The following is a 26664-nucleotide window of genomic DNA, read 5'->3' on the forward strand; positions in this document are numbered from 1 at the left end:
GCAGAGCCTGGGAAGGACTCACACTGGAAAAGTTCAAGGAGGACTGTCTCCCCCAGGAGGGACCTCACACTGGAGCACGAGTGTGAAGACTCTTCTCCCTGAGGAAGAAAGAGTGGCAGAGGTGACTTGTAATAAACTGACTGTAACTACCATTTCCCATCCCCCTGAACCACTGTAGGGCAGAAGATATTAATTCAGGAGTAAAATTAAGCACAGGAAGAAGGCTGCAGGGAAGATGTTTTAAGATTTAGTTTTATTTTCTCATTACCCTACTCTGCTTTGACTAGTAATAAATTAAACTAATTTTCCCCGAGTTGAGTCTGTTTTGCCCATGATGGTAATTGGCAAGTGATCTCTCCCTGTCCTTATCTTGACCCGTGAACATTTTATTTTCTCTACCCTGTGCAGTTTAGGAGAGGAGCAATAAAGCAACTTTGGTGGGCACTGGTGTTCAGCCAGGGTCAACCCATCACAGGCACAAAAACAAGAAATATAACATGAAGATCAAACAAAAGACAAATGAAAATGCAAGCCAAGAAAGGCAGGGATTATCCAAGTAATGATTCTTTTATGAGGGCAAGTCAGGAAACCACTCAATTGTCCTGAGCCAACAGGACTGCTGTGCTAGTCCAGACGGGGCTCCACAGGAAATGCCGAGTGCACATTTTTTACATTCTCACTCTAGACTGAGAAAGATTCTGATTTTCTGGAGACATTTCAGTAAGACTTTTGGGAGACATTAAAATTGTGTAGCTCAGGAATGCAAAATGGGAGCCTGGAAAATACCATAACATCCAGTCTATTACACGATGCAGAGCCAGGCTTAACAGGTCTGATAAAGACTGCCTTTCTACAAAAAAACCAAATTCTACTTACATAAATGATGCCTCACCCTTCCTTTGAAATAGCCTATCCATCTGACAGGTCCAACCAGTTGGTCCAACCAATTCCACACAAACCAGAAACTCTTATCATAACCACCACCAAACCAAAGTTGTAAGTACTTTGCTCTGATATATCCTCCTTCAAGAGGAAACCTTCTTGCTATTGTCCTGTCAGGAGAATTCAGGCTCTGAACCTTTACTGGCAGAAACACTATGGATGAGTTTCAAAATTTTGAGTGATTTGAACACATGATTCCTGTCCATGCAGAAACAAAGTTCTCAAGGGCTCTGATAATAATCTAAGAATATATACATTGTCCTAATTGTAAGACACCTTCATTGGCTAAAGCTCTGTGGTTGGCTGGGGTACTCTAATGCCTATTTTATTTTTAACAGCCAAGATTGGCAACAGTGAAAACTAAATTCCAGCCTCGATGGGAGTTGAAATATTTATCACCAAAACTTTGATCATGCCAGAGGTAGATAGGTGAGTATAGTAAAGCCAAGGAATTGACCAAATATGGGAAAACGTGGAATACAGTCTTTTTCAGGAGAGATTGATAATCACTCCTCCTTTCTAGCCAACTGAATAATTCTTTAGTAAATACAACTATGACAATCACTCCTCCTTTCCAGTGAAATGAATAATTCATTAGTAAATACAACTAAAAAAAGAAAAGAAAACCAAAAATGTTCTCAGTGAAAGAGGTTTAGAAAACTCCCATCCTATGCATAAGCATACTTCACTGAGGAGGAAGGAGGCTGTAGGATAGGTTCAGGTTCAGGCAGACAAATTTTGTCACATAGCATGCACTATGCCAAAAGCCTTTGAAGTATTTACTGCTTTAAAAGGCATAGAGATTTTGCTTTAATTTTAAGTATCACTGCTATTTCTCATGGGTTTTATCTTTAAAAGAACTAAATTAGGGAAAGAACCACTGAGTACAAATTCTTCCTATATATAATGTCCTGATGCAAGATGCCCTTTTGCTAGTACTAGAACAGAAAGTCCATTTCACTTGGAATGAGGACAGGACATCTAAACCAGCCTTCTTAAAAGTGTGTGTAAAATGCGGTAATTAATGCTGTATCCTTCCCTTGACCAGTGGATTCACATGCAATTAACCATGAATAAGACAATGAAAGATGCTGTTAGCATAGGTCAGGATAAATCTATACAATTTATTTTTAATTACTGTGGCAGATTTGTGGAGTAAGTCTGATGGTCAGCTCCTATGACAGAATGTATAGAACAAACAAAAAAACCCCTACAATAAATCTATTGCCAAAAATCAACTCATACATCATTTGCTTTTCTATTTAAGCTCAACTTTGATGGATACTGCTGTTTACTACAGTACTAAAATGATGCACAAATATGAGTCGATCGACACTCTTCAATATTTAACATGGTTTGTACACCATAAACAGCTGCTCACATAATGTGGAAATTCTGAAACTATTTCTAAGTCTATGTAAGCCTCAACTTGAGCCAAAAAAAATAAAGTACTGGATTGTTTTGTATGTATTACCAGTTTTTGACAAGCAAGGCAATTTTGCACTTCAATGAAGTCAAGATTGCAAATTTAGCATGAACTGAAGTAGCGTGCAGCAGCTGAGCTGAGGTTCAAGGGAAGGGGATCATCAGCACAGCAATATGCAGTACTGAACTGACAAACTTAGTCATCTTGTTATAGAACAAAGAGAGCTGGTAACAACCACGCCACATATTTCCTATGATAAGGCCAACCTAGAATATGTAAAACAAACAAGAACATAATTTAAAAGTCACAAGCCAAGTCCTGGGAAGAATGCAGCAATGGTAAAAGTGATTAGCAGGGACTCAGGGAACTTAATCCTTAGGACTGTATTTAAAAACAAAAGCAGTGAGAACACTGCAAGCTGTGAGAAATTCTTGTGTTGGTATAGCACTGTACAGTCAGCTGTTTCACGCAACTCAAGAGCATCTTCCTATAGCCTGTTAGTGCTCTACAGAGCAGCTTTATATCAGTCTCTGCAATTTTAAATTTCTTCATAGTTTTTATGATGGACACATCCTTTTGAGATGTGAAACTAAAATAAGCAGCTCTTACTGCCTGAGCTAACAGAGTATCAGTAGTACTCCGCATGGAAAATCCCCTTCTTAGGCCCTCTGATCACTAGGAAGCACAGCCATCATCAACTCCTGAAAAATAGGCACACATTAAAACTAGAACCATATATTGGCAATACAATTCAGATGTATTCTTCTAATCTGCCTCAGCACTCTTTGGAAAACAGCTCAGCAGTTGTGGGGTTGGATATACAGACACTTCTGAAGACCTGCATCAGCCTCACCCTATGACAGAGCTTCACAGCGTCACTGTGCAAGATTCCAGGGCTGCTTTTGCACTGTTTGTTTACTCAAGTGGAGAGTTCACTGCTGCAGATCAATACATTTTCTAGTTCACAACAGATCTTTGCCACAGGATATCACTAAAATGGTACCTCTCTCTGGGACTGAGGTAGTACAATATTTAAAGCAGTAGCTTCTCTTTCCCAGGGATAAATGCACAACAGAATTTACAAGTCACAACACCACCATCTGGTACCAGTGCTAGTGGGAGAGAGAGCTAACACACTGACATCTAGCAAGCAGCTGTCAAAGCTGGAGAGAAATGCCCCGGGTAGGATCACAGCCTAGATTTCATGCCTTTGCAGAAGGAGCCACCCAACTGCATCCAGCGCTTCCAGCTCTGAGCTCCTTCCTGAGGTGAGACAGCTAAGTCACACTGCAAAAAGACACTCACAAAAAGACTCTGTCATCCTCTACTGTAACCCAGCAACCAGGATGGGTACATGGGTTTGGTAATAGACCACTTCTCAAATCTGCCCTGACTTTCACAGGGATATCAACACAGGCTTTTCACATCTCAAGCATTTCCCCACCAAGCCACTGGATATTCTAGGACAAGTGGTCATCCTTCCTTGTTATACATGTTGCATTCTCCACACTTCAATCTTGCCCTCCCATCACAATGCATGCACAGTCAAGCTGGCTCCATAATCAATTCCTCTCCTTCTCCCTGGCCCCATATAAATTATTTAACATAACAAGAGCAGCTTCAATAGGAACTTAACATGCCAAGGACTACCTAGCAGTCTGGCTACTAATCTAATCCTCCAATATTGAAAAGGCAGGACTCAAGTCTGCTCAGATTCCCATGTGGGATTTGCGGGAGGCTGTATCTTATAGGCATGCTGGCCACTGAATTGAAACAGGGTAGGTATACACCTAAGATGCATGGCAAACACTTAAGAAGCAGCAAGTCAGTAATGCACATGCCCACCCAGGGAAATTTAGTAATTAAGCCCTTCAGGTGTCTAATAACCATTTTGCATACTTAAAAAAATAAAACCCGAACACAAAACCAATCAGTCAAAAAAAAAAAAAAGATTTCCTGAAAAGGGCAACACAGTCAAAGCAGTTTTAAAACGGCAAAGAATTTTAATTGTTCATTAAAATAATCAGGCATGTAACAATGAGGTGTTAGTAGAATGAAATTAAAAGTGAACAGTCAATAAACATCTTTATGCTTTTCTGTTAATTTTCCAAGAATACAATTAGAGTCTTTCATGACAGCACTACTAAAACTTCCATGAGACACCGGTAAATTAATACTTAGGAGAGTCAGTAATGTGTTATATGACAGCATGGGCTTCCCAAACTGGGAGAACTCAATTAATCCAAACAAAAATTCATGAAAAATTGGAAGGCTTAAAGCAACCAAAAGTCTGACATTACTTACTGTTTAGCTGCAACAACGAAATTGTTTGTATGATAATTTAGTAATATTTTCCTATTAAAATCTACCATAGTGGTTTTTATCCTTACCAATCCTTCCTAAGAAAACAGTCTGTTCTTCTGGGAGGACATTGTATATAACCTGCCAAATCCACACTATTTGACATTTATCAGGGAAAGCAGCATGTTGTCATCAGTGTAAATAATGCTGCTTGTCCCAGATCCCACTGAGTCACCATATTGACCTGCTGCGAGCAAAAGCAAAACTTGGAGGAGAAATCTACCCCAGTTTACTACTGTGTTGTAGAGCCAGTCAATCAGAATTTTACTGCAATAATACTAGAGATTTTGGGTTGCCTTACAGAGCCCTGGAATATGACCAAGTAAAAGCTCCACCTGCCACAAAACACAATGAATTCTATGTCATAGCTCTAGCAGTGCAGAGAGCAGTGCAAATTATTTGGAAAGGAAAAACAAAGGGGAGATAAGTTTTAAGAGCCAGTCCACTATCCACTTTGCTCATTTTGCAATCTGAATCATGTAATGGGAGGGGAAAAGAGGTAAGAAGAGCACTCCATTCTATGTTCTACCACTAGACGTGCCTAAAAGTGCACTAAGTAGATGAAAAGTAAATTTGAGGTTATTAAAGAAACATAAATTACAAGAAACTTTTTTTAATAAATGGATGCCAAATTTCTGCCAAATAAACACATCCATCTGTATGCTGCCTAAAAGCCTTATACATGCAAACATATATATGCATGTATATGTATTAAATGTAAGTATGCATGTATATGGTTCTTAAGCACTGGTGTGCACAATTCTTAAAGCTTTATATATTAAAATTCTTAAAGCTATATAAATATACTACGACAAAAATAAAAGAACTGAAAACATAACTGTGGTGGGGAATAAATCTATTAGCCTAAATCATGTCCTAATGAACTGTGGTGGTTATTTGTGTAACATCTCTGAAAGGAAGAAGAATGGCTGATTAGGAACCAAAGACCTTTGCTATTTTCTGGATCTTTCAATTTTCATTGACCTTAAAGCTGTAGTTAAATTTGCTTTAGTAGTTTGCTGAAAATGCCTGGAACACTCATTGCCCTGTAGATCTTCCCAAGCCGCTCAAAGCTTATTTCTTCTGATTCCAATTTTCCCAGTATAAAAGTAAAGCCAGCCAGAAATCTCACACACAGCTGTGAACCCCAAATGCAATTTGGTGTCATTGGACGCACCAGTATTGAAAACTTTGGGAAACAAAACTAAAATTTAAATATAAACACATTAAAAGGTTTAAGCAGAAAATATGAAGAGTCTTGTGTTCAAAGATATCACTTAATACTAAGCATCGCAGGGAAAACTATAAACTCCCCAACAATTTGCAGTGTAAGGGTTGATGCTGAACAATCTCAAAATTTTACCCTTGTCACCATAAAGAATTGCCCTGACTCAGTGTTTCTGAAATACTACCACATATTTTTTGACTACGTAACATTTCCCGCTACAAAAAAAAGATCAAAAAAAGGGAGGAAACTGCCATTATATCAATGTAAGACCTATATGAATGCCTGCAACTGGTATTGGCATGAAAATAACTTTTTATTATTAAACAGAAACATGCATTGTATATGCTAATGAAAAAAAACATAAGGAACATGGTTTTTTTGGAGCATAGTAGTCTTTTTTTTTCTAGTAGATCATCACAATGACAGAGAAAGGCATTCACATATATTTTTGGAATTAAAAACAATGGGATGTCGTATTTTTTAAAATAACAGCATTATGCTTTGGTTCCCAAAAGAGATGTCTTATCCTAATACTATTTAAATAAAGTGTTCCACTACTTACAGTAAACACTGTCAGGCATTTTAGCATCAAATGAGTAACAGCCAAGTATATCCTTCATATTTCCCTGCCTACTTTGTGACAGTTCATTCTAATACTTACAGAAAATTGAAGAATGATCAATGATAACATTTTCTAGTAAGGCTTGGAGGAGATAGCATGCCAGAAGGATTTTTTATCAGCCAGGTGTTGCAATAAGAAAGAAAATAAGAAAATAACTCATTGCACACCTTTAAATTGCAACAGCGATTTGATCAAACACCCTGCCATTTTTTTACCTTCATTATAACTGAATTCTGGAATTCACTGGAGTTTACATCACAGTTAAGTTGGGTCAGAATCTAGGCACAAATCCCATACTACATTGCCTACTTCCATTAATTACTTTGCTCACTTTGCAGTAGAGAAATGTTTCTACTTACAGTTAAATTCATTCCACAACCAACCATGTTAAAGGTAGAGTAACATTAGGTTGTTGAAGAGAGACAAAATTTTTTAATATAGCATTTTAATTTGTGCTATTGAAAAAGACATATTATGTGAAATATTTTTTTTTAAAAATTTAATCTTTATGCCTCACATTTATGCCCAAATCATATTGCTTGAGCACATATTTCACTTTATACATTAGGTATAGTGCCAGTTGATCAGTAGGACTGTCTAAGTAACCAAGTAAAAAATAAAACTAAAAAAAAAAGAACCAAAATAAACCAACCAACCAAAAACAAGCAAAAAAACCCAAAAAAACCCCAAACAACACACTAGATAACCCCAAAAATAAAACCCCACAACCAAAACAAACAACAAAAAGGCCCCGAACAAAAAAAACACAAAAAAACACAAAAAAACCTTTAAAAACCCCAAAATATAAAGCAACAAAACAACAAAAAGGCAAATAAAATCAAGGAAGCTAAAAAAGCCCCACAAAACATTTAACCTGAGCATCACAGCTAACAAAATATCTTATGAACTGGTTTGGATCTATTGTATCTTCAGGTATCCAAACATTCAAATTTCCCACTAAGTCAGTGCAGCCTTCTCCCAGGCGATCAATCTGTTCTACCTTTCAAATAGCATTTAGTACAAAATGTGCCAGTTGTTTATGACCTGCATCCACTCTCATCCTACTTAAACCTGATGCTAGCATATCTTGATTGTAAATCATCAACAACAAAAATGTTGACTAATGAAATTAGAGCAGCAGAAAACTGTTTACATGTCAAAGAAATTATTCACATGGCACAGCAGCCTCCATTTGTATGGTCCTGTCCTTATATTTAGATGAACTCTATGCATTTCTTGATCCTGACGTCCTTCATTAGGATCTGAGTTTTAAATGCCACTGCCCTAAAAAAACCCAAACCGTAACACCCTAGGCAGTGGAGAAGTAGTGAAGCAGAAAAAACTGGTCATTACATTTAAAAACTGAAATGGTGTTCTAACTGCAGGACTGTTTAAGTCATACAAAGGAGATGGGCTATGCATCCCCATAAGGAGTCTAGTAACCAGAGCTGTGGCCCAAGTACTGCCATCAAGACTGAGCTGCTCATCAGATACTTCCTTTCACATATGAGGGAGCAGGGTTTAACTCCACTTCACTATTTGTCGGGACAAAGGAAGCTATTATTCTACTACTCCAAAGATGGAGCAAAGTAACGAAGTGGTACTACTCTAGGCCTGGTACATTTTTTGTACCTCTCTATTACAGAATAGTCTATATATTCAAACAGAAGTTTTCATCCAGATGCTAAAATTTTTTGTTTCACTTCAAATCTAGACCTTAGACAAGAGTTTATCTGCTGACATCTCATCATTAATCAACTTCAGGGATTAAGAACAACAACAAAAAAATGGCACACACACTAAAAAAAGAAGTATCGTACCTATAGCCTCAAGATTGTATGCAGCCCATCAGAACAATTTATCAGGCCCAATCTTTGTTCTGTAAGTCAGGAGTCTGGGGAACAGAGCTGGCCATCAGCCAGATTAACTGCTCTAGATGTCTGTTCACCAAGGGCTGCCAGAGGATCTCCACTCCTCTCCCATCCCCATCATATAATTTGAGCTGTGTCCATACAAGACAAGTATTTCATACAAGAGAAAATACATCTGAATCACACAAAAGCAGCGTGTTGTCCACATGACAACATTTCTTGTAAACTTGCGAGGTGGATGCCAGTCACATACCACCCAAGCAAGGAGAGGAGTGTGTGCCTACATGGCAGTGAAGAGCTTGACCGCCGAGCTCCCCCATTAGATGCTACAGGGCTTGCTGAAGACAAGATGACATGTAACTGTCTTCAGAAAAGAGGAAGAAAATCGACAGTTACAAGCTACTTGTGACTGAGTTTGAAGAAATAATTCCATTCAAAAGGGCTTTTTTGAGTCTGACCTGATTTTTCCCAAGTTTTGCACCCTTTTAACAAACAGCTGAGGTTGAAGCTCATGTTACCAGTGTTTAGGAGTCTATTTTTTGAAGACTACTTTTCACTAGCATTCTTCATTTCCAAAACTGGGTAGGTCTTTAAAAATAAACTTCATAGGAACACAGTAAAAAGGAAATAGTACAGAAGCATAAAAATAGACTCAGGAGTCCAGTAACAAACTATAAATCATTCATTTCCATCACACATTGACTTGCAGCAACATTTCTGCTTATACTAAAGAAAGTAGTTCAGAACATTTAGGGATAGGTTCATTCCCTCTAACCAGAAAGCATTTTAACTTGCTCCCAAAACAAGGAAATCACAGGTAACCATGGTGTAACCTACCTCTCTTGGCTTAGACATATTTCAGTGCTATCCTGCTGTGCCTGATAGAAAGTCTGTCCAAGTCCCTTGTAAACTCAAGGGAGACCTCAAAAAAGCTTGGATCCTACTCCTGGGATGTCTACTGCAGACCTGCACTCCTTATTGAAACACATTAACTTTGTATCAAGAAGTTAAAGACATCAAGAAGAGTTGAAATGGGGTAGGGAGGGGAAGGAGTATTAAAAAATATTGAAGATTATCATGGCTAAAGTCAAATCAAGTGATAAAGGAACATGCACTGCATCTGCAGCTATTGGAGGCTTGCTCTTGCCACCCTCAGCCCAGTAAATTAGCTTGATGCCATGATTTTTTGTTGGAACTGACACAGTTCAGACTACTTAGCTAGCCTCTGAACTGCATTTAATGCTTACTTTAATCAGTGTATGCATCAGTCACACCCATCATCTAGCTGCAAAAAAGTAAATATAACTACATAAGAGAATAACTTAGAAAAGCAGATAGCCCACATTGGCTACAGTAAAGATTTATTGGTTCTAGTGAAGAAATATATAATGTGAAATAATATATCCAAATCATTTGATCATAATGATAAATGATAGGAGTTGCCTTTGATCCAAGACAATTAAAAAAAGTGGTTTTGACTGAGAAGAGAAAAATAACCCACCACTAAAAATTCTAATTAGCATGAGTAATATTATATGAACTGATTCAATACAGAAAACCCACTTTATTTCTGTGGGTTTCCTGTCAAAAAAAGGACTTCTAATAATGTGCAATTTATCTTTATTTTACCGAAGTTTACTATTATTATGCCTAATTTCTAATATTATCAGATAGAAAAATCTTCATGTTCCATAGCTAATCAAGTTTCATAACCCAACTTGCTCCCTCACAGAATCCTTCAAGGACAATCCCCCCATGTTACTTGAGGGAAAAAAAAGGTCAAATGCATGAAACCATCCAGTTAATAATGCAGAATCAACAGCTCATAAAACCCTTATTTAAAAGTATAATATCACCGTATTTTTTTTCCTTAACAACCTCAATTGTTCTGTAATTTTTCAGGGGACCTATACAGATGGCACCCCACTTGCAAAAAAAGCAGGCAGACACACCTGTAAGCCACTCCAAGGCAGGCTAAAGTATAGGTCTAATAGGCTTAACACAGAGATTTCCCCCCGCCAATTAGTAGAAGATCCAATCAGGTTGCAAATGGTGAGATATACAACAGAAAGAACTGTGTTCAGTCATCTTCTTTCCCAATTAGCAGACACTTCCTCCCTGGGCTAAGTGAAAATCTTTAATTTTGGGAGACTAGCAAATTTAGTATTATAGGCAAAGTCTGTTTGAAAAAAGTTTCAAGTTTAAAACACAACTTTTCCTTGAGCTCTGGCAATTGTACTGCTATCAACAGAATTTCTATCACAATAGTGCCAGTATAGTACAGAAATTTTTTTAAACACTAACTGGGTCAAGAAATCAAGCCTATCATTTATCTATGGAGAAAAAATATGTAGATTTACATTAAGAAACACTGCTTACAGATGACATGCTGCAGCCCAGCTACTGTCCTGCATTCTTTGTGCACCACAAACTCACCACCAATCTCAGTACCAAGGAATCTGAGATTTCATTATCTCTAGTAAATCAGCACTGACTAGACAGTATATGTGCAGAACAAAAAATCAGATTCATAATAAGGAATAAAGAAATAATATAATAATAATAAAAGATAATATAATACATAATAATAAGAAATAAAGAAAATTCTAGATTAGTCCTTATAAGAAAAATATAGCAAGGAGTATTTTACATGTCAGGTTGGAAAGCAGAGTGTAGCATCTATGTTAGGTTCTAGAGAATCAGAGAAGTAATCCTAGCTTCTGTTCTGCACAGCAGGAGACCAGAAGTAATCCTCCAGTCATAGAAAGGATTGCATGGTAGTTAAGCCTTTGTAACAGTAGCTGTGGGCTCATCTTGTACGGCTGTCTTGGAAGAGCAGTCTCAAGTCTTAGTATAAGCATAATTAGGGAGAAAGCCGTGAAAAAAAATAACTGTTCAAGGTAAAATCAACACTATCACTCACTTACATAATCATAACATTAATGTGTAACCCCTTGAGTAGATTGCTCCCTTGAGTGCTTTTAAAATCTTCCAATCTGTGAGAACGTTACCACATTTATCACGGCAGTATTAATTAAGCAGTGGAATAGAACTGTTCACATCTCATTTTATCTATCTTTCAGGTTGGGTGAAGCTGTGTATGTTGCTGCTGTTTTTAAAATAATAATAGTAATAATAATAATAACAACAACAGAAAGAAAAAGAGAAAAGAGAAATTTCTCCAAAATATGTATAAATGGCTAAGCATTATACACTACTAACTTAAAGCAATTCAGTCCATGAATCAAAAGAGTTTTCTTAAGCCTCCATGAGAATAACAGTTTTATTCGCCTTCCTGAGAAAACTACTGGTTTTTCCTATTGTTTTAAATAAAATCTTATAAATAAACCCAGGATTAAACTGTTCTTATGTGATTTATTTTCCTATGCATGCAAATAAAACCAACCACCAAAAGCAGTATTTACTAACACTCCTCAGGAGCAACCAAGATACTCTACTAAACTTCATGCTGCACAGTCAAGAAGCTTAGCATAAGCTCATAGCACTAATACCTCTGTGTACAAGGTGAACTACGTGCTACTATAAACATATTTCTTAGTTCCTGTCTCTTGCCAGCAGCCAATGGAGTGACAAATAACAAACCCTTCAGGAGCACATCTATCCTTTTAAGCAGAAATGGGAGCTAACAGAACAACATAGCCAGGAGATTGAAAACAGTATCTACAGTAGGAGAGCAAAGAAGAGGAAGAAAAATGGAAGTGGGTGGACAGCAGCTGAGCAGCAATAGAAAATGGAAGGAGTGGGAAGGCAAAAATGAGAAGATGAATAGGGAAGGAGACAAACGAGATGTTAAAAGAGACAGAAGACAAAATTAACAAGAGTTAGTCTAAAACAGCACTTCTGAAATCCTGGCTCAGCCAAAGGAAATTACAAAGTCAGCCTGACAGGAAGAGTAAGTCAATTACAATGCTGCAGTCAGCGTCTCACTTCTTGAGTGGTGTTGCCAAGAGTCAGTCATGGCTGGGAAGTACTGGCCTACTGCACGGCTGGGACAGGTGCTGCAATGACTCTGTTAGCTGTGTGCCTCGTGAATAGATGTAGCAGAGAGTAAGCACCACTTATTGGGAATGGGAAAAGGGAGGAAGGGGTAATCACCAGTGAACTCTACTGGAAATGAGATCAAGCTCTTATTAACTAGTCCACACACTAAAACAGCTCCCACACAAGTCACACTTAATCCAAAGCACTAGGAAAGCAAGAAAGCATTTTGTTAAACAGAGCCCCAAAAACTTATCAGGAATTGAGGTGAACTACTGTGCAAAGATACAAAAATTACATGAAAATGATATCTATAGTAGGCAAAAAGTTTCCATCCAGCATTCTTCAAAAATTCCTGAAATTGTAACTGATAAAGAAAGAAAGCTCTTGATAGGCAATACATCCAATGCAAGGAGAACTGTGATGTTTAGGGAAGTGCTCCAAGGTACAACTGCAATGCTTTAACATATTTTAATTCATTAAAGACATTAGCTACATAAGATAACATGCTGCCCTTACAATCTGCAGTATCTTGGCCTAATAATCAGTCCATACAGAATCAAAGTGCAAAAGGAAATGAAGTTTCCTCAAGGTACCCATCCTAACTGACCTTCACCAAAACACAAATAAACATAGAAGAGACTGCAGGTATGGATGGACATCATAACCACCTCTCCCCTGTGTTTATTCAGTAATGCAAATAAGAACTGAATCATGTTTTACAGGTTTTTATAATTGAATATAGTGTAGTATTGGCCTTCCATTAAGCTGATGTACACTGCATCATTAGCTCAAAGGGAACCTGGGAAGAAGCTAAAGGCCAATTTTTACCAAGAAACACTACCAAAAACACAGAAAATGTGTAAGCTGAAAACGTACCATGAATGTCTCTTCTGTACTTCTTTTTCTTTGTACTGGAGCAACTGGAAATTCAAGAAGGGACTTTACCGTCTTCCTTTTGGCTTTTTCCATTTGAATGTTAGTAAAATAGTTGACAGCAGCAAACTCAATAAGAGCAGAGAACACAAAGGCAAAGCAAACCGCTATGAACCAGTCCATGGCAGTAGCATAGGATACTTTTGGCAGTGAATGTCTTGCACTGATGCTCAGTGTCGTCATTGTCAACACTGTGGTTATTCCTTCAAAAAAAATAAAGCCAAAGAACTGTTGAATCAAAGTAAAACAAAGCAAGAACTGGCATGCAGTTTCAAACAAAGAATTTTAAATCACTTGTGAGTCTTTCTCTGCTGCTTGTGAACACTGCATTAGATCTAAGTCATGGCAACCGTCACATATCCATGAGCAGCCAAGCCCACAGTTAACCACTTTTTAAAGGAGGCACAGGAAGCCATGGCTTCAGCAGATCACCTGAAGTTCACATGAAGAAAACGCAGAAGCCTTTGTTTCATTTTTTTTTCACATGAAGTTCAGTAGAATTTTTTACAAGTTATTTTCTAAACATTTGAATAAAATTTAAGTTGTTAAATTGGGGAATACTCCTCAGATGGCAACAAAAACATGACTTTTCCTGTAAAGGGTTCTGAATGCCACCTATTACCCTGCATCTGTGCCTCTGATCACACTCGTAATCCAGGAGCCATTAAATCATGACAAATTGTTTTGGTGCTAAGGAAGAATATTATGTTAAAAACTCTGTTAGTTAAGAAAATATCACCTTTTTTTACAGCCAATGAAATTTAATTAGAATTTCATCTTCTGAAAGAACAACTTTAATTAAAAAGTGTGCAAGCATGAACACTGAACTCAAAATACGGCCACTTCATGGTAGTACTTCAAATGCAAATACATGCTGTATTAAAACAAATGAATGAGGTCTTTTTTTCTCTGTTTTCATCAAAAAAAACATCCCATATCATACAAAAGTAAAACCCCAAGAATGTAGTGAACACTGCATAAATCCTAGCATGATAACCTCAAGGATGAGTGACTACAAATAGACATGTTTTTACTCTTATGAAAAGAACACTGTACCCATTCTAATTCAAGATGCAATTCTTAGCTCAGAAGAATTTAAGCTCATTAAGGATATGTTTTTCAACAGATTCCCCACATCCCTGTTTGCTAAATGATGGCATTCCATCAAGGTAATATGATTAAAAAAAGCTTCACCTACACATTGCCATACAGAGAACTGGTCACCATGAAATCAATCCTTCCCACTAAAGAAGAAAAATGAAAAAAAGAGTAATAGCCAGGTCATGAGAGCTCAAAGGATATCTCAGAGTTTTCAAGAGGATAAAAAATACAGATGCAAGCTCACAAAACCTTCTTCAGTGGGACGGTGTTGAAAACCACACCACTGAAAATGTTTAAGTCCTAGAAAAAGAATAAATTATGAAAAGTTGTTTGAGTTTGTTTTTTCCCCTGGAGGAGACGCATCCCTGTTTAGCCCTATCCTTTCTAAGGACCTGAGCGGATCTTCATCCACTTCAAGCCAAAAGTTTGTCTGAATTGTTTCTAAAAGCACTTGTTTAATAAATGTAAAAATATGATAAAGTGAAATAAATGACCAAACAGTAAGCAAAAACAAGGATGAGACGGGAGGCTGTGACAATATTATAGTTTACTGACACTCTTTATCAGATTTTTCCCTATTAAATCATTCTTCTGGAAGACTTGGAGCTGCCAGTACAACTGCCCATATATGTCATAGGGATTTACAGGGTCGGGAATTAACTTCTGGTAAAAATATTGTATTTGCACATACACTGTATTTATCCAAAGCTAAATATTGACAAGCTTCTGACTTAGGATGCACATAGACATTAAGTTTTAACATTAATTTTTATATTCAAATACTATTAATATATTTTTATATGGTTAAAAGTTGTTCTAAAAATAATGCTGTCTTTCCACTCTCCCACAATCACCAGATTTCAGGTGTCTGAAGCTCTGACTGCAGAAATCATGGACCGATGTCCCTTAGTCCTTCATGTTACCTTTGCCAAGTTCTCCCTAATCCTGCAGTGTCCAACGGAACGATCTTTTGGTTAGCCTCTTCTGACAGTTCCTCTAGAAAGCTGGTACCAGAGCAGTATTATGGCTTCTTTCCTATCTCTTGCCTATCTCTTTTTCTCTTTTAAAAATAAACCTTTGGAAAACAGGGCCCCTGTCATAATTTGTCTCAAAACTAGGAAGACACTTGCTGCCATATTTTCAGTAAGTTGCTATCAAATGCATTTTAGTGAGTTATCTGTAAGTTAGTGGATGCCCAAACTATTTTTTTTTTAGCTTCACATACATGAAATTACACATATTACATTTATTGCTCCATATTCTGTATGAAAAAACTCATTTGCTCTGTAAATACAAATTCTATATTTCCAGTTTATAGCAATACTCCATTCAAAAAAGTACCATTATTTAACACCACTGCAAAGGCATATGAAGTGATATACCAGTTTGTCTAATGTAACAATTGAGTTGAAAGTTAGTGGGGTTCTTAATAGGTTTACAGGTTATTTCTCCCTATAAACATCAACCTTGTCTCACTTGTGATACAGTGTTTTGACTCCAGTTACATGTTTGAATGGGCCATCACTAAAAAACATTAATTCCTATCACTCTTGACAGCATCTATCAGTCTGTAGAAACACTTTTAGTAGAACATTCTCTTCCTTCTTTAGACTACAGTGCATTATGAAGTCAAGACATTGTTCTATAAATGCTGCTTTTAAAATGTTTTTATCCTATTTCTTTGTTAGGAAACGTATTTCCATTTAGATTCCTACACTTTGTCTTCCACAGAAGATTTTCTGTTATTTTCACTGTAGCATCTCATTCAAGCTGCATTTTGATGAGGGCAATTTTAATATCTTGTGATCATTTTGCTTTTGTAATCCATTCTCATGATGGCAATGGCAGAAAGGAAAGAAGAGCACTAAATATGAAATTACAGTAACAGAATCTAAGCCTTACTCATAGCAAGCTTCCACTGATGACACAGATACCTCATAACAAGACATTTGAAAATCTCACACTCCAAATCAATTTATTTTACAAGTATTCTATAAAGTGTGAGTTCAAGTACTTACACTACTGTCCACTGGAAGATAAACCTGGACTGCATGTAGACTAAGGACTTGAGTGTATTACTCAGAGCAAGATCTTTCCAGTTTGCTCCCTCAAGCAGGTAGAATCCCTAGAGCTGAGCAGTCATTTGCTACAGGTGACAAGGCCACCTTTCAGATTATATATTCCAAGTTTCTCTTCAGAGTCCAAGGATTCATATAACAACATTCTTCATACATCAATAGGAAAATTTCCTGTGAATTTAAATTATTCCCTTATTTCTGCAACAGCATGGAGCATACCCCAAGGAACTAAAAAGCCCTATTCTAGTGAGAGCTATTAAAAGAGCAAGTACAAGAAAAAGTAAAAAAAGAAATAATTACCAAATACAGTTCTAGCAGGAACAGATTCCTTATTTATCCAAAATGAAACTTGAGAGAGGATCACGGTCATAATGCATGGGATATAGGTCTGAATCATAAAATAACCCATTTTCCGTCTGAGGTGGAAATAAACTGTCATAACAATATATTCACCTAAAAAAAAAGAAAATATTTCTCTGTGTATGAAATCTGTGTTGCAGAATAAATGTTTCAGACTCTCAACTAGGATTGTTTAAGGTGATGTTATTCATATTACTTAACATGTACACAAAGATATCTTCTTTAGAACAAGAATGAATGAAAGGTTTTTTTAAACAATCCTAGAAACAGCAGGTCCTTACAGTGCCATCCAGGAGCTGATATCAAAAATACTATAATACAGCTAATACTGGATTACAATTTACAGTATAGACATGGTTTTAAAAATCTTTTTGACAGCTGTTGAAGAAGAGAATCCCAAGACACAAATTATCTACCTACCATAGTATCCATAACATTGTGGTACCTACCTGCTGAATAAAACAATAAGAACAATGATACGCATCAAACGTTATGCAAGCATCTCAGCTTTTTGCTAGGTTTATAAGTCAGCCCTGCTATGATAATGAAACAAATGCAAAAATCATTGAGAAGGATTAAAAATACTCTAAATTTATCTAAAATGTCATCATTCATATTAAGCAAACAGACCAAAAAAGCAGTTTTACCATAAACTCAATAAACTGTCTAAATAAAGCACTACAGAATGAGCCTTTAGGGACAGCAAGGACATTTTTTTGTTAACTCATAATAATCTAGATGCTGAAAAGTAAATTTCTAGTGAATTGCAAAATGCCATTTTATCTATGAGTAAAAACATCCACAGAGAAATACATCAAATATATTTGCTTTGTTAGTTTCATTTTGACTATCTCACAACACCCAAACCTGCTGATGCTTAGAAAATTATTCCAAATTTTAAAAATATTTTGGGAATATGCTTGTTTATCACCACACTGCTCATCAGTGATACTTCACTCATTTTGGATGCCTGTAGTTGCCATTTGCCTTATTTCTTACAGCACAAATCAGCAGAAGTATCTATTGTGACTGATGTATTTGTGCCTACCCTTATCTGACTAGAGGGTTTTTATGATTTTAATGACCCATTCTGTATGCTGTTCTTCTATCCTGGGCTGTTTGCACTCCCAAACAAAGGAAGTCTTTTGCACATAACGTGGAGACAGTGCTGAGAAATTACTTCCTCACCCAGGCATCCTCTTGACTCTTCAAACTGCATTTTAAGCAGTGATTAAATGCTCATTTTGTCCCTTGGAGTAATGATCTCATTCCAGCTTTCTGAAAGACTGTCGCAATCTACTGTAATGAATCTGCAAATGTAAATCTCAAGGACAGAAACCTAATTCAGATTTACACTATCAGCCCTTAACACATACCCTATGACATTCTGTAGAATAACTTACAGGAAGAAAAAGGAAAAAAGTTTTGGGCAATGTTACAGGTTAGTTTTACCTCAAGTTGATTTTTACTGATGAGATTCCTACCTGTAATAGATTTAATAGTTTCAGAGGATACTGTATGCCCAAGCAGGTCATACTGAACTAAACTGGAAGACTCCTCAGGAACTTCCACTGACTTCTCAGGTCCTTTTGTCCAGGTATAAATCATTTCACTCTTTGGATAAGCATCTACAACACAGCATCAGTTTGCATAAATAGAAAACTTTTTCTCATGCCTTACTAAGAAGCCAAGCCAAACCTACTGAAACCAAACAGTAAAACACACATGAACAATTTCAGAAGATACCCTTCATGTTAAGTTACCCCCAAAAAGCCACCCTCGGAGTAGAATAAATAAGATCATAATAAATATGTCAAGTGTCACACATAAATTCACTTCACATATGAATGTGAAGACTAAACACAAATCCCTTCTGGATCAGCCCTTACTGGGCATGCAAAGTTTGTCTTTATTTTAGCAATTTCTAACTGAAATTTTACTGTTAAAATATACTAATCTGAAAAAAAAGAGGAGGGAGGATATATTTGGGAGGATATATTTGAAGATTGGATGCACATTTCTTTATAGAAAAGAATGACTGCACTAAAAACTACAATATTTTAAACTTCTGTTTAAAATATTTGCCAGAAACCAGAGGTCAGTAAAAAATTCACAACAGCCCCAAAATAAGCACACACAAAGAAACATTTTACATTTAATGCAAAAGACATATCTTAGGGCTAGCATTCAATCCCTACACAGTCCAAACTCCTGTTAAAATTGAATCAAATCAGTCTTACATTTGAAATGGCTACATGTTATTTCAAGTTTCGCTGTGGGAAGTATCAGACTAGGGTTCAGCACAATTCCTGCTGACTGGTGATTCTGTCTGAAGAGCTATGACTGTGGATGAGCCCCCACTATCAAAGCAGCCCTATCATACAGCTGATACCAAAGACAAATCTTGCCGCACCTGGTCTCCAGTCTCACTGTGGCAGGGATGAAAAATCATATCAGAGCAGTGTCTTTAATACCCCTGTTCAGGTTGACTACCCACCTGTATAAGCTAAATTTATGCTATGGAAAATCTCTGAGGGTTCTCCAGCCATTTCTGACTTCAGAGCTCTGGGGTCAAGGAAAACAGATTAATGTCCAGCCATCAGAGGGTCTAAAGCAGAGAAGTCAGTGACCAAGAAGGCTTAAAAGAATGACAAGATAGTTAATGGAGTGCACCAATCATCTCCAGGGGTCTCAGAGGTCTCTGCTTTGGATTCACATCAGGGAAACACAACTACCCTCTCTTGTTTGTTATGCAGATGTCCCAAACTGTTCCTTCTATCCAAGGTTTGTACATTTTTCAAAAATCTACATCTGACTTCAAAGCAGAAAAGGAGAGTCATCTGCACTAAGATTCTTCTCACCAGTTAAAAAGTTATCTAGTCTGAACTTGCCATGCAGACTCCTCTTACAGGCCAGCAGAACAACAATTACAACTACAGGTTACATCTCTGCACATAACCTACACCTCTTTCTTAAGATGCCAATGTGCTTCCACTACCTGTAGAGAAAGTCAGCTAACCTGCTGCCCCAGGTGTCTTTTACCTTGCTGGTTTAAGCCAAGTTTGTCTTCTCTAGAGAATCTCTCACTTCACTGAGTATCCAATTCCTCCCCAAGAACCAAGAAAAACTATGTATTTCAAGCAACCACGTATCCAGAATAGTGGGGTTTAACGTAACAGCTGAATCACCACCTGCTTTTTAGTTCTCTGGGTTTAATTTTTGCGGTCCTAAATGGAAGTCCCAAGGAACTTAACAGGAGTTTTGTCTGCATAGGGATTGCATATCAAGACATATCTGTATATATTCAGAAAGTCTAGTAATTGCTCAAAATTTACGTCTACTATTTAAATTCTGTAGTTACAAGAAATTTCATAATTGCAACTTACAACTCCCAAATTTGAGAGGACAAGCATGACCATCCATGGGAAAATCCACTAATCTCATGGGACACTCTGCACTTATTGTAAGCCTATAATGGAACAAATTAAATAGTCTCTGGTTGCCATTTTGTCTAGGCAGTACAACTTTTGCATACAGTAATTGTAAGAAGTCAAACAAACACATTAGATACCTCATTGTGTACAGGATGGTGCCATTTCTCATTATTCTGAAGAGTTTATTTGGGGCTGTCATATTATGTGCAACAGACTTTTTCCCATTCCTGAAGAAAGTGTCAGGAGTCCATACCTTCGAAACCATCAAGTTGTTTAGTCTTAAAATTTCAATAGGGCCATCATATTTTAATCTTTTATCTACCCATGTCTGACGAAAGAAGACATCCATTGTATATTCCTGTATTAAATTGCAGAAAAACAAAGATCACATTTGCATGTGTGTTTCCTGTAAAAGAAGAAATCCCTCAGGACCAAAGAAACCATTAGAAAAGAAAATCCTAAGTCCACTACACAAACATCTTTCCACCAATTAAAGTGTCTTGTCTGCTTCTTAATAGCTTAATTTCTTACATTAGTAAACAATACTGCTACACATTTAATCATTTAGGAATAATTAACCTAATTAGGTTGCAGGAAGCAAGCAACAGAATTTGAAGTCAAGCATATAACTGGAAACAAAATGTTCTCTGACAAGAATTGTCAACAGGTTTTTAAAGGAAATACATCCATAGATTGGCTGCTGCTAGCTAAATTGAAAATACCAGGACAAATAATTAGTTCCATTTAAAAGTTAGAAAAGCAAACTTAACTTCGTCTCAAGGAAAGTAAGCTTTTAACTGAGAAAAGTGAAGTAAGTCCTTTGCCATGCCCACAAAACACGGATAATAAATTATATAGAGATTTGCATATATACATATATATTTTTTAAAGTATGTAACTATCCCATTAACTTTCTCAGAAAAGCCACTCAGATGTTCCAAAGAAAACATGCAAACAACTGCAGAACTGCAGACACAGGCACATCATAAGAAATCATATGTGAATGAACGGATGAAAGAATGCATTTCTCATTTTGGGAAGCTAAAGTATTTCACAAAATAAACTATCGTGTGACATTGAAAAAGGTCACATGGGAAGCTTTAAGTCCTTTCTAACTTACAGTTTTGATTTTGTTGTTAAGTTTTCTGACTTAATTTCAAATTCTTCTGCATAATGTTTCCATTTAAATTACTTGTAAGGCTGTATCTATTTGCATTGGCAAGGAGGCATGTCTACTAGTGCAATGCATCTTAGGATTATATCTGTCTTCTTTTCCATGACTGTATCCTCCACTGTGGTTTACGGTTAATCCATGAAAAGTGTCTCCTCTAGTGTCATTTCTTGCTGGTGACTTCATAGCTCATAAGTAGCAGTTTCTGTTATTAGCTTCTACATGACAGATTTTGTAATATAAGATTTCAACCATTTTCATTACAAAATGGAAATGGGTACAAAAGCAACTAAAAAGACATTCTGATCATCCCCTGTACTGAGACCAAATCACACTTCACTGTTGCAGCAAGTTTTAAAGTGCAGCCACATTCAGATTACATTGGGTCACTAATGTATATATTAACTAGAGAGTATTCCAGAAACAATTCCTGTATTGCTAAATAGCCTCCTAAAAAATCCCTAATGAAGAAAGGGGAAATATCTGCTGTAAAGTTCCTCACCTGTCTTCAGTCCATGTTCTCACTTTTGCCTGCTCCAATATAACTAATAACTTCCCATGAAAATGAAACCTGAGAGAGGTCATGCAGCCCTCATTGATTTGAGGCACATATCACTAGATTTCCTTGGCACCACATTCTTGTAGCCCTTGTCACTCTGATAAGCATAATACTGCACACGATAACCAATGAAGGGGCTTTTCAACGTGAGACTGCTGTCACGAATGTAGCCTTTATAAAAATACCTTGCTATCACATACCTTTCCACATAATAGAAGTAAATCAGGTGCACCATAAAGTGAACTATGGCGCTATATGGGAAGACAATTACTACCCTGAAATGGCTTTTTCCATGAAGAATTTCAGTTCAGCACATATGGCTGGTGTTATTTCCATGGGATTTCTTGAATATGTTATAAAAAGATCAACTGCTGTATGATTTAAGGGTATATCACTGTATTTTAGAAGTTGATGAGAGTTTTGCTGGATTTGACCTTGAAAGCAAAAGCCATTCAGGCACAAATAACAGAACATGCAAATGTAATATTTCTCCTCTGTTACTATTTCATGCATGTCACGCATACGTTTAACTTCTGCAGATACTTATGAAAACTCTTATCAGACAAACATTTGCTGAAAGTGATGCTTAAAGAAGCACAAAGATCAGCAAAGGGCATTCATCTGAAATGAAAACATCAACAAGTATTTGTGAAGTGATGCCATTATTATTCACCTGAGAATAACACAAGTTTCAGAAACGAAAAGCAATTTCAAAGATATTGCACATTTTCCACACAACAGAGTGACTTAGACACTCCCTGCAAGGCCGGATTCTGCCTCTGTGCTGTGAAAATCTGTTTTAAATCCTATGAAGTGAATTTCTTAAGCCAGCCAAAACCCACTGAAAGTGTGACCAGAATCAGGCCTGATGTATCTAATTATAACCTGTAAATTAAGCTGTTACTAATCTTGCCTAATTTGCATGATTGACAGAACAGTACAGATGAAGCATCCACTCCTACTGCAGCTAATGGTTTCTCAGAACCAGGAAATGGCATTTTAATCCCAGAAATACATACCATTTCTACATCAGAAACAGGTCCAAAACTGGTGACATATATATCTGTTTTGACTTCAGTAACAGGACCTAATGTATGAAAAGGAAGTGAGCAAGAAAATTTGAATTTTGCAGGTCAACAATTCCCATAAATGATCCTGGCGTGTGAACAGTTACAGCTTTCAGGGTTCTGTGGATGAGCAAGAGCAAAACGCAAACAGAGGTCAATTCAGATAAGTCTCAAATAAGAAGCACTGCTCAATTACCTTTACCACGTAAGTTAATCAAAAGCAGCATTTCCATGCAAATCCCCATTCAGAAAACCAATGTTGACTCAACAGCTAAGAAAACTGATGCCAAAAAATTAAACGGCTCACTAAAAACACCATTCTACTTAACAGCAAGCACTGAATCTAAGAAAACCCCATTCCTCAAAGCGTTTATTAGTAATATTTGGACCTACTGGTAATAACTGGACTACAGACATTAGCATGCCATGCACTGAGCAATTTAGTATTGCAGGATCAAGAACTGAATCCATATCCTGAGATGTACTTAAGTGCTTTAATACTAATATCCAAAATAAAAGTTGGAGGTCTAAGCATTTTTGAAGGTTTGAACCAAGATCCGCATTCTGCTACAAAGCCTGTCTTGAAAGAACTAATGATACTCAGGACACTGTTAAAAACAGTGCACTGAGTGGAGGTTTTGCACTCACACAGCTGTGCACAGCAAATCAACCACCAGAGAAAACAGTTTCATTTTAATGTATAATTTCCTTTACTACCTTGAAATTTTAGATGGGCAACCACTCTACAGCACACTCTACACTTCCTCTTAAACCAAAGAATACATGCACTAATTTCACTGGGATTTAGGTCTCTTCCTAATGTAAAGGGCTAGAAAGTTGCTAATAATTATCAGCTGATAATTACGATGACTCTGTCATCAAAGCATTAGCTAACAGTTTAATTCAGGTAATTAACTCACATCATAAATTTTTTAAAAATCTACTGACGGTCTTACCAAACAGTATCTGTTTGAAAAAACATGCATGATCTACAAATTCACAACCAGCTTCTAAACCCCTACAACTCAAATTACTAAAGAGGATAAGAGGCTCAAGTCTGATAATTCAGGCTTTATCATAGTATTTGCAATCCAAAACTGAAAGGAGGAAAGACTCAACAGAGTTAGCAGCAGAAGAATATGCCCCACTTGAAAAGAAAAAAAAAATTTAAAAAAAATCATTCTTCGCAAATGTCACTTTGAATCAAATGGTAAAGATAAAAAAGTAAGTAAGCAATGGGAAAACAGGGAACCTGAACTTATGACATCTAGAATGAGTCTCAAGCTGTGAAAAAAAAGTGAAAGAAAACCATGTAAAATTATTTTACTACAGAATCTGCAAATTATTTAGAGAAGAATAGCTAAGAATTTTTCCGCTAAATGTCAAAAAGATTACTTTACTGGAAGCTAAGTTCCACAGACGGGCATTTTTTCAAAATAATTCTAAAGAAATTCCACTGTACAACAGTTGGTAGCTCAGAGGTCCCTGGAAAGTTGCATAGTTTGCATGTTTGTCTCGAAAAGGTTTTAAGAAGCAACTCCCAAGTTCCAGATAACACACTTTCAGACCATGTCATTTGTTTTGCAATGGGTTGCTCTCTAAACATGTCAAATGGAAGCTGCTCCCTTTTCTACAAATAACAAAGTGTTCGTCGGTCAAGGAAATCCGTGAGTGTTTAGATCACTCATTTAACTGACAACATAGTCCAATGACATTTCTTGAAGATATTATTTTCTGGAGAGAAGAGCTCCAAGAGATTAGAAGTGAAGACATTTATCTACAGTGCTAGAAGACAGGAGAGAAAAGCCCAGTCATACTTGTATGTAGGAATAGAAGAGATTCAATTACAACTGATCTCCCATAAACACACTATTACAGTTTATCAAGGGTTGGTTTAAATATATAAATATTTATTTCATTTGAACTTGAAATATTTCTGAAATCAGTTCTACAGAAATGAAAAAATCATTTTCCCACATAGCTTTAGTAAGGAAAATACAGGAATTAGTCTTTGTTATTCAATAGTAAGAGAATACTGAATATTGCACTCAGTTCCTGCAAGAATCCCTTTCAGGAACAGAGGCCAATATTCAGTATTCCCTTATTATTGAGTAACAGAGACAAGTCCCTGAATTCTGTTCAGGAACTGCTTTACTTGTTAGTTCTAAGAAACTAAATAGGAATAGTCCCTAAATAAACCCCAAACCTTTAAATGTTTTTCCTCTGATGCTATATTCTTTTCTTTAGCTCACAGAACACTGTAATTTTACAATCATACCAAATTGAGCAAAGGGACAGATTTTTCCCACAGGCATGAGCTGCTTTACCTCAGACATTGATTTCTTTTGTTTTATTAAATCATTACAGCTTCATGGACAATAGCCATTCAGAGGCTTCTGCAACTTTGTTTTTTGGAGTTTCTCAGAAAGAAGGGGTAAGCTAAGATCAAGAAGCTAATCTCCAAATCAGCAAGTCTACAACTTAATGCTATTAGAAATACTATAGCAGCAGCACAAGAAAACAAACATAAAACTATGTTTGAGTTCACTCTCCAGGAACTGCTATTCTGTTTTCAAATATTTATTAGTATGAGCCATGAGAATGAAGGAAGTAGGAACTCTCCAACAATTATGAGGCCACAAAATAGTGTCTACTTCTAGATGCTAGTCCAACATTGATGGCAGAAGAGTGACAAAACAGATGTAAAAATCACATCTTATTGAACTAGAAAATGGCAGATGAATGCGGATCTAGAAATACTTTAGATATCATAACAGTTATCCAGCTAGTACGGACATACAAATCCTTGCTTTGCAGCCAAAACCTTGGTCAAACAGTTCAGTGTCTGGTATGAGCAAAGAGAGTGAAGTTGATTATCTCCTTAATGCTTTCTCTCCAATTGCAGCCCTTTCATACTCCACATCTTCCACCTACATTGGCCTTAACAGTTGTGAAATGACAAATCTTGGATTTTCCAGCACATCCCAGTACTTAATGCCAACCCAGGAGTATCTATGGCGACACCAATACCTATCTCTTGTTCTTGTTCTAGGAGAAAACATAACTCCAGTTGGTAACAATAGCGGGGGTATAAATAGTGAGTCATGCTGCTGCTTCTTTTTTAAACTATTATTAATCGTGGGAATTCCTGTCAACGAGGAGGTGATCTGTAGTCACCTAACCTACTTTTACTGGTGATTTAAGCAGCCCTCCAAAACGAATGTGTTGCACCACTTAATCAACTCAGGCTCTGCAAGCAGAAGATCCTATTAGAATCCTTAACGCTCTATTACTGGCAATAAAATGCAGTGAGTTGTAAGAAGGCCAATTAACTTTAAATATGACCATTCGGGTTTACCCCTCAATGGATCTTCACAAAGTATCTATCCACCATAAATCTTCAGGAATGCTGAAGAACTATTTATATCATACTGGTGTGTATTTTTATGTCAATGAAATAGGAGGAGAGTCCTACACACTGCAGTGGGAACAGTTAAGTCTGAATCACT

The 26664-nt window shown here is 36.8% G+C and overlaps 1 protein-coding gene across 1 annotated transcript in view; it reads right to left on the reverse strand.

The window, feature by feature from the left end:
• Positions 1-26664, reverse strand: part of GABRA4 (gamma-aminobutyric acid type A receptor subunit alpha4) — a 45154-nt gene that overhangs the window by 12264 nt on the left and 6226 nt on the right. Inside the window, exons 3-8 of the mRNA XM_032108973.1 lie at positions 23108-23175; positions 20496-20716; positions 20311-20393; positions 18409-18552; positions 16865-17017; positions 13329-13588 (exon numbers count right to left, since the gene is read on the reverse strand). Coding sequence (XP_031964864.1) covers positions 13329-13588; positions 16865-17017; positions 18409-18552; positions 20311-20393; positions 20496-20716; positions 23108-23175 — 929 coding nt within the window. The remainder of the gene's footprint in view (positions 1-13328; positions 13589-16864; positions 17018-18408; positions 18553-20310; positions 20394-20495; positions 20717-23107; positions 23176-26664) is intronic.

The sequence above is a fragment of the Corvus moneduloides genome, chromosome 5 (genome assembly GCF_009650955.1).
Source record: "Corvus moneduloides isolate bCorMon1 chromosome 5, bCorMon1.pri, whole genome shotgun sequence".
Lineage (NCBI taxonomy): Eukaryota > Metazoa > Chordata > Aves > Passeriformes > Corvidae > Corvus > Corvus moneduloides.